Source organism: Carassius carassius, chromosome 46, assembly GCF_963082965.1.
Source record: "Carassius carassius chromosome 46, fCarCar2.1, whole genome shotgun sequence".
In the NCBI taxonomy this organism is placed as follows: domain Eukaryota; kingdom Metazoa; phylum Chordata; class Actinopteri; order Cypriniformes; family Cyprinidae; genus Carassius; species Carassius carassius.
The window spans coordinates 7,272,632-7,282,774 of record NC_081800.1 but is presented as its reverse complement, the minus strand read 5'-3'; the positions used below and the strand labels follow the sequence as shown (position 1 = coordinate 7,282,774).

Genomic DNA, 10,143 nt, shown 5'->3' with positions numbered 1-10,143 from the left:
TATTAATATTTAAATACATGACATACATGTTTTAAAAGAAATGACATTGAAGTACACTTTAGTTTACCACAAATGTTTGTGAGAACATTTAGCAGTACACTTTAACCATATTTCAAAGACAAGTACACAAGTAATTATGTAATTAGAAAGAAAAAAAGATACCGATAGATAGATAGATACACACAGACAGACAGTCAGACAGACAGATAGATACAGACACAGACAGACACATACAGTGTGCACAAGTAGACAAAAGTCAAAACAGAGAAAGTGAGAGACAGAAAACAGACAGAAATTAGGCCTCTTTAAGGACAGCCAGTGTTGTCTAGGAAGACTGACAGACGTTAGGCAGGCACCAGTGACAAATTCCTACCTTACTGGTACATTTGATTCGGCCCATCTGTTTGAGTATGCAGCGTAGCCTCTCTCTCTCCTCCTGCTCCTCCTCAGACACATTTTCACTCACCGAAGGCTTACAAATGGGAAACAAATACAATGCAACACATTAGTGTCTTTCCAGAAACTCTTCCTCAAGCCTTTACAACAGTGCATTTCCAATCACTGCTTTCTGAAACTCAGATACCTGGCACTCTTCAAAATCTTTATAGAGGAGCATTTCCTCAAGGCGTCTTAGCAGCATATTTTACAACACTGTATTTGGCCTGTTAAAGACATCAGTAACCTTGAAGTAACCTTGTGAGTAAAAGGGGTACAAGTGCACATCGGTAGGTCTTAGGATAAGATATATTTAAAGATGTGTACAGTTACAGGGGTAAAAGTGCACACCTATAGGTCTTAGAGAGAGACGTGAATTTTTTCTAGGTGTGCACAGTCCAGGCAGGGACAAAAACTCATTCTTAACAGGTATGTGAACCCGTAAAGGGCAGTGCTGGGTCAAGCACCGAGAGCCAAGGGACACGTAGGGCCGTAAATAGGCAGTGCTGGGTCAAGCACAGAGAGCAGAAAAGCACGAGAGGCCGTAAAGGGCAGTGCATTTACGGCCGGGTAAGCCAAAGTAGGGGTATTGGAAATCCCGAGATGAATGTAAGATGCTAGACGGGGGTTCTAGTCGTAACTCGCTCTTCCAACTCTCGATCACCCACCATTACAGACGGGGGCGCCCCGAGCTTAGAAATAGGCCAGGTCAGTGGTTAGGGAACAGAGTATCCAAAATTAGTGTTTAAAAATAAATAGTGATAATTCATATGTGCACCTATAAAAATATAGGCATATATGCAAAGGGAAAGTATTGATTGATCTGGGATGCATCAGGAACAACCCCGAAAGAGCTAAAATTTAGTTTTCATGACCCTGATTGGATTGGACCAGTATATGGAAATTCTGGAATATACTTTGCAGTTTCATCACGCAGAAGTCAAGTGCTGTTGGTAAGATCGCCGCCTCAATATCTTTTTGGTTTATGATAGAAATATGACTGACAAGTTAGGTAACTTGCTCAGCCCTGATATAAATAATGAAACAGAAGAGAGCAAATGCTGTAAACAGTTTGGCTCTGAAGCTCTGACTTTAAAAATATTCTCTGAATTAATTGAAAGAATGGTCAGTCTGAGCTTTGATTCTGATGGAAAGTTAAAACAAAAACTTGATTGGCTTTAAACAAAGAAAGAACCAGAGAGATAAACAATGTCTAAATGTATGTGCCGATTTGCTAAAAATAATCCCAGTAGAAAATGAGTGATGATTTAATCTGAAAAATAGATTGATAGATAGAAGGTTTAAATGACAAAGAATGAGATCATAAGATCTGTTCTAGTTCCTATATAATTGTCGAAAGTCCTGACAAGGCATATTGAACAGAATTCTGGGTTGGTGAAAATACGGTAGGCACACAAATTGGCAGTAGCGTTTGGAAAAACGTCGAAGCTTATGTTTTGCTTTAAAAGATAAGATTGCTTTGACTGCAATGAAGCAGTTGTTTTTATCTCATGCTGGCCCCCACCATGACTCTGGCTTAAGCAGTAAAAAAACCAGAGACATGTTCTGAGTGGAAAATTTGTAATTCCTATATTTACTAATGTTTGGCCAAAATAGTAATTTTATTGTTGGATTGCAAAATTGTAGCCAAGCAGCATCATAAAAAAAAAGAAGAGAAAGGAAAATTATTGTTTGCTTATGAGATGATAAAGTTGTAAACAAGTAACATAAACGGGGGTTTCAAAGTAACTTTGAAGACAGCATGCTAGCAAGACCCGAAGTAATATACCTGGGTCAGATAACCTCTGACAGATTTAAAACCAATGTTGAAATTCCGAAGCCATGGCCAGAATTAAGTGAACGAATAAATACAAGTTGATGTCAAAGTAATGACAATGACTGTAAAGAACTTTGAGAAACATTTGAGTTGCGAAAATAAAGTAAAAATACAAATATAAAGATGTTTATTTTTAAAATGCATATAATTTCTGACAAGTTTTAAACTGGGCTAGAGTAAAATGATAGTACGATGAAATTATGTTAAAAATGAATGAAAATGCATTGTTACGAGTCCTGAATCCCTCAGAGTTCTCTCTCTCATTCAAAGTAAGCTAAAATGGCGTTATCTGACCCTGTGTTTAAGTGATAAGCTATTTATAGTACAGCACAGTGTTTCAGTCAAATCATAGGCACTGAGATGCTAAAGGACATGATAAAAAGAGTTCAGATTTAATGCATTAAGAGGGCAATTGGTAGTTAAATGTTCAACTGCCCAATGCATTTAAAAAATAAGAGATTATAAAAATAATGAATAACAATTTAGGAGCAATTGTTGAAGAGACATGAGGTCTTTAAAATCATAATACAGACCTTGAGCTATAGATGTAATAATTTTGAATAGTTAAACAGTTGTATTGCTATTTGTTCTATGACCAGTAACTTATCTGTCTTATTTTTAGTCTCCACCATCATACAGGGCCTGATGGCTGCAGCTACAGAAGCAACAGAAAATTACACTGAATGGACGGATGTGAAATATAAATTCGCTGAGAAATCTCAGCATGATAGTTTGGAGGCATCCAATTGATTTTAGCGATTAAATATTAGTTTGATTAACCTTTTTCAATGTTTTAACACTAGTAGGTGCTGTCAATGGCTCTCATGGTTCTTGAGTGTACCTTTCCTAAGCTGCAGGAAATACTGGATTCTGGAAGAAGACTGTCGAGGATGTTGCAACGGGAAAGAGTGGTTACCAGTGTGCATGAGGTGATTTCTCAATGACGGGTAAGATCCTCTTCTGGCCAATAGGGGACAACCTAAGGCAGGGGGTCACCGCCACTGGGCACCTGCCCTGAAGGGAGGTGTTATATGTGAGATGGTAGTGGAGTTGAGCGGATGCTTGATAGGCCTAGAGCATCATTAAGAGGGGAACTGTAGGAAGTACAGCAATCTGCCTCAAAAATGTGAGTTCCTCCAGACCTGATCACCAGCAACCGCATTCCTTGATTGCTTGTTGTGACAAGCGTCCACAACTTGATGCAACTATGCCAGGGGATCAGACCCTGAGGAAAAGAGGCTTATTTATAAATAGTTAATGGCAATGGGCTGTCAAGAACCATCTGAGACCATGTGATGACAGCCATTATTTTGAGACAAAATTTCTTATGTGGCTAAAATGATATTGAACTAATATGTCTATATCATAGTCTTTACTCATGCAGGTCATTAGGCATGGCATAAGATGATTACAAGATATGGTGGTGGCTAAAAATGAAGAATACTTTTGCTGAATCAAGAGATGGTTTAGATAAAGGTTAAGGGAATTAAGCATGTAAGGTAAAAAAATAATTTTAAAGATATTTTCCTAGCATTATGTATTTTAAACAGTCTAAACTGAGATTTGAGATATAGAAACTTTGACATTTTTAACTTATTTGAATGATTAAGGGTTAAATGTTGTAATGAATTTGATATTATAGTCTAAGTTAAAGTTTGGCGAAAATTGTCAAAATAAATAAATAACTAATATTTTGCACAGTAAGAGAGAGAGAGAGAGTGCTTGAGTGGAGGCAGGGATAGTGCTCTGCTTCTCTTATCGGCCTGCTAAGGAAGAGTAACCAAAACAGAGCAATGATTTTAAGACCAAAACAACCCAGCTGATTTTTCTCTAAATAAAAAGCATTAATGAACAGGCAAACTTTGATACTAGATAAGAGACCAGGAACAAACTAGGTAAAACGTACAGAATTTCAGAATTTAACACCAAAAGCAAACCTTGAATATGAGCTGTTAAATATTTATGTTAAGTATGTGCACGCATGAGGATGACTGCTGTATATTTTGGAGGACAATTCTGTTTCTGCTTTGTGTATATTGAGTCACTAACCTCTAGAATGAGTGTTTTATCATTACAGATGTGTTAAGTGAAATTACTTTACAGAAGTCGATAATTCTGAGTGAAACTAATGAAAAGACAATGCCGAACATGGGATGAGCTTTAAGTGGATTGGTTATCCAGCTCTGTCTGCTACTGGTAATAATGACTTGTTTTGTCTTTTATAATGCTGATTTAAATCACTCTCTGGATTAATATGTTAAGAGTGTTTATGTGATTAGATTTGTGAAATTTAAGATTGCCGTCCAAAATGGGTTTAAAATCCATGCCTAAATTTAAATGAGGGTCTAAATTTTAACAAGTTAACACTTTGTTGTTTGAATGGTAAAGGTAAATATTTTAGACTTGACGGCAGAAAAACAGTGACAGATTGGCTAACCACATTATGGTTAGTCACTAACCACATTATCCAGCACCCTCACATAAAGAAGCCTGGTGGGAAAACAAAGGAGTGAATCCTGTTTATGTAACCTAGGGTAAAAGCAAAAGCAGTCGTAAGGCTTTGTAAGTCCTCAAGGTCTGAATGACGCAATAGTTTGGTTTATGTAGAACAGAGATGAGTTGAACAAAAACGTGTGGATCTCCTGGGAATAGCCCCTTAATGGAGGAATACCATAACAAGAGGTTTGAATTAATTGAAATAGCACAGCAAAAAAAAAAATATGTTTAAACAACACGATTGTAATAGGCTCTACGGAGCTGCTTATGAACACCTGTCAAATCAAAACAAATTAATATTGTGAACACTGACAGGGCTTTTTGATAATGTATACTGTTTCAATACAGATTTACAGAAACTGAGGATGTCTCTTTAATAAATATTTGGCCGTTTGGAACTAAGTAATTGTATTATTCATTTAGTAATAGTATTGGGAAATCTGTCTGCTCTTTTTCAATTTATAATAATTTTGAGTAAATAAATATCACTGCCAAATGACAAACATGAATGAAGGGTTTTTAAGACATTGATCAGGTGACCTGTAAGCATTTCTAACTGACAAAACAGTGAGAACAAATTTGACTTTATACAGGTATTGAGGATTTGCTTCTGAATGTGTCATTAATATAGTCTGAGTACAGTAATATGGTATGATAATTGACAAGATTTGCATAAAAAAATAAAAAATAAAATAAGTAATAATAAGAATAAGGCAATGAGTATGATTAACAGTAATGTCATGGTATAAAAATACATGCATGACAATAAGTGGACAGGTTAGTTTTTGAAGTTAGACACTTCGATACTTAAAATGTAATTTTGACCAAATGTTGTTAACAATGACAAGTTTAGGTTTATGCTTCATGTATGTTTAAACAGCATGTGAACTATGATGAACTGCAAATGGATCCGTGGTGAAAGTAAAACTTAATAAAAGGGCTATTAAGTAATAAACTAGGAAATGCTCTAGGTTTTCAAGGAAATAATGATTATGATTATTTTTATTTTTAAAGATGGCTCAATATTGATCTTACTTATTTTTGGTTTGTTTATTTTTGTGTTTTTAAACACCAAGTTTGGAGTGAAAGGGTATAATGGATATTCAATCCTTCTAATTGCACCATTGATCGGGAAAATGATAGATTTTCATAAAATAAGGGTATCTTTACTGGGATTTAGGTTATAAGCAATGTCTGTATTTGGTATCTGTGAGATGACTGAGTGTCTGACATATGTCAGGAATGCAATAACAGTGGTTTTCTTTAATGATTTGTTAAATCTGGTTAATGAATATGCAAATTTAGTCTTAAGGCTGTTGGATAATTTTTGTTTTTGTTTTAGAGGGTAAGTGTGAAGTTACCTTTGTCTCCTATTGCACCGGATCCACATCACATTATGTCTTATTTTCTGCCAAAGGCTAGGGACCAGCTTGACTCGAATAAAATAGTAAAGGACGTAGTACAAAGGTACTTGTACAGTAACATTTTTGTTCGAGATGACCCCGGCTCTGACACATATAAGTTAGTTGCAAATGACAAATTTCTGAGACGATGGAATGTTTTGCAACCTGCGCAGGTTAATCTTGTCAGGTGGGATAAAGACAGATCTTATGGGGCAATATGTGATAGACTAGGACGAATGGATAAGACTGACAAGGGTAATTTTGATCTTAATGGAAGTGGGAATGAATTACAAATGTAAATGCTCTCTCCCTCGCTTGGCCAAGATATACTAGGTTTGATGATCCTTGGAAGGAAACCGTGCATGTGGAACGATGCTTGGGTAGGGAGGTGAGACAGTGGTTCGTCCAGATGTTTCCCCCACATCAGCCTGACAACTGTGCTGTAATTATTAATAAAGTATTAGGTACCCCAGGGGCAAAAGTCCCAATGGAGATTTGTAACATCCTTTGTGAAGGCGGATTATACATGGGCAAATTTGGCAGACGTTTTGTTTCAGTATGATATTGCTATGTTACTGGCTAATAAATCCATTATTAGAATGGAACAACTACATGACCATCTTGAAAGTAGGTGTCATAGTCCCCCCTCAATGGTCTATAATGTCACTGCCACGATGCGGGTTCCTCAAACCATGGAGGATTTGATATGGAAAGATTTCCAGCCCCATCAAGTCTACATGTGGCCACAGGTATCTGATGCTGCTATGGGAGACGAGTGGTTTGACAGGGAGAAACAATTTCGTCAATTCTTAAGGCCAATTCCCTCCGTTCAAGAGTTACGAGAATTACATTATAGGCTGAATTTAGGTCATTGTCTGTATCATAAGGTTGTCCATGCTATAGGTCCTGAGTGGTATCCAGCTGAGAGGTGTAAAAAGGAAGATTGTTCTGAGACAGAGTATCGTGTTACTAATATGACTACATATACAGAATACTACCCTCAAATAAAATCGCAGCAAGCAAATAAGAAATAGATTAATAAATTCTTGAAACAGGTCAAGACTAATGATGTGTTTGCTGGTTATGAATATTTGAATTCAGTATGGCACCGATCAACAGGTACCCATTTCTTGTCAGATCCTCAAGAACCCTCGGCGTTAGCAATAGCATGGATGTTTGCTTTCACAGTAGGTGCTGTTTTTACAGATGTAACCGAGTCTGTAGAAGAATTTGTAGAAGAAGGTTGGAATGATTTTGTGGAAGCCTCAGAGGATGCGCTTATGGGAATCTTACATTATGGCTTGTATATTTTCTGAGGATTTGTGGGAATTATTGTCCTGTGTTTGATTACGTGGGGATTGGTACGCTGTTGTCTGTCCTATGTGTTTAAATCTGCTTGCAGGACTGTCAACCCGGTGGAGGAAGATTTGCAACTGCGAAAGCCGACCAACAGTCTGCAGCAGCTGATGAAAGATGACGTCAACGCCCTGTTGTGAGTGGAAGGGCAGGGAGAGCCCTAAGCATGGGGACCGGATTAATTAGTATCCAGCTTGTCCATGATAGGGTGAAGAGACAAGTGTGATCCTTAGGGAAAACACGTGTCACCACTCCACCTTTTGTAGTGGCCTCACTTGATAGACCAGACGTGGTATTGGTCCGTATTGGACTCCATACCGGTCTAAAACGGGGGACTGAAGGAAAGGATGGAGATTATGCCGCTGATTATATCCTTTCTTCAATATATATATTATCTCATTAATATTGTGTAATTATTAATCAAGTGTTTGATCAATATTTAACCTCCAAGATTGTTGTATGATGTGACTAAATGAAGAAGACCTCTATATACCATAGATTGCTGCATGCCTACTCAGAAACATATTTTCTCTTCTTAGAAGTGTTCTTAGAAGTGTTAGGTTTTACATGTCGCGAACATGTGTGAGTGTATTCTCTTCCCTAGGGTCACAAGGTCAGCCAAAAGGGACCGGAGGAGGCCTCTCCTCTATGTGCTACGAGGGAAACATGCAGTACTATGACATGTCTAAATGTACACTAGACATTAAGAACTCTGTTTTATCCTGTATTTCTATTCTTCAAGATTAATGTCAGCCTGCTATGTGTGTGTAACCAAACGTAGTGATAAGAAGACTTGCCAGTACTAGAGAACCTTGGAAATAGCAGATAAGGGCTGTGTTTTTTTTTTTTGTGTGTATGTGTGCCCATAAGAGATGCAGCTGACGTCGCTGGATTTTAGACCTAAGATGAGGTGTCGTCTTCACCCGTGCTGACGCCTGCTACAATCACTGGAGATATGCTGAAGATGTATATACCCATATGTGAAGATTGTCTAAGTTTATCTAGGTTTTGGAACCAATCATATTGCTGCTGACCAGAGCTTTGACGTAGTTAAGTCTCCTGTCTGGAGTATAACTATGACCGATTTTGTATTGTACGGCAGGGCGGCCTACGAACTCCGTCGAGAGTATTGAAGCTGACTACTGCTGATGAAACTGCAAACTATTTTCTTAAGTAAAATTATTATTATTAATTGAACTCATCTCTGACTCCTGGTCTTCATTGCGACATATCTGGTCCTTGGGTTTTAACTGTTAAATATCCCCAACACTAGACACCTCAACACAACATCTGGGGGTGAACACTAAGACTGTTAAACCAAAATATGTCAGTGCTAATAACCAGAGGCACTCAAAACACAGATTTACTTAGGGGGCGGTATTAGCTTACTTGTAATCAAATTAAAGTTAAATACACAAATACTTGTGTTTCTGAATAAATCAAGCAGTGATTCAAAAGTCAGAATCTATAGCTTACATGAATAAAAATCACAAACATGACACTTGTAAATTAAATGATTTAACATATAACGATTTATTCATTAATATATAAAACATTTTTTTAAATGGATTATGAAAACTTAAATACAAGTAATTTTTTTCTTTTGCTTTACACCATCTTTTAATGTTGAATCCACAAATAAAATGTTTTTTTGTGTCTGAAAAAACAACAACAACAACAAAAGAGAGATTGATTTTATCATAGTTATTTTTCAAGGCTTTCAAAATACTAACCAAAACGAAAAAAAAAAAAAAAGTTTATTATTTTGGCACAGGAGAGACTTGGTGTTGTTTGAAAACAAATATATACCGCCATCGGCTATCAGCCAAAATGATTTGAAAAACACTGGCATATCGGATTATGGCAAAAATCTTATGCCGTGCATCTCTATTTTTTGGTATCTGTCTCCATTGTTTTTATTTTCAGGCCAAGTGTACTCTAACTTTTACTTCAGTCAAGAATGTTCATTTTGGTGAATAACAATTTTTTTTGGAGTATTTTGTTTTCAACTACCTCAGAAAACCGGTATCACATTATACACTTGTCATTCTCTTCCTGACAAAGTGGGCGGATCTTGGCAAGAATAAGCTGCAATGTGGCCCAGACCTTATGCTGATTCTCAAATGTTTGGCTCAGTGAGACTCAGCACCTGGCTCAAATACCAAATCACAGACCTAAATGCACATCTTCATTAATGTTTCATACTGTTTCTGAGACATTTGGTTGTGCATAATTTAACACATTTCATTGGAAATATTGTTTGCAGCTAATGCTTGAGCCTGGCAGATGGAGCTTACATCCTCATGGCCCTCTTTAACCACCATTTCTCTCTCATGTTTTTACACTAAACCTCAAAAGGGTCACAAGGGACGCCATCATCATTATGAGATGTACCATTCCTATTTAGACATTGGCTGAATTTGACTGGAAAAAAACTGATGAACTTTACTCATAATGCAGATTACCATGATTTACCGTGGATAAGATTACTGGCAGGAAAGCTGTTAATAGTTTAGGAATATTGAGGAAATTATTACTGTACAGAAATAAGGCTGGGTGAACAAGAGACAATCATTACAGTTGAAATACTGCTCGAAGACTGTTTTAAAAGGCATT

The 10,143-nt window shown here is 37.0% G+C and overlaps 1 protein-coding gene across 1 annotated transcript in view; it reads right to left on the bottom strand.

Annotated features, from left to right (window-relative positions):
- The window catches only part of LOC132128913 (zinc finger protein 512B-like), an 86,337-nt gene that overhangs the window by 16,541 nt on the left and 59,653 nt on the right, over positions 1–10,143 (bottom strand). Inside the window, exon 11 of the mRNA XM_059540313.1 lies at positions 374–472. Within this exon, the coding sequence (XP_059396296.1) occupies positions 374–472 (99 nt within the window). The remainder of the gene's footprint in view (positions 1–373; positions 473–10,143) is intronic.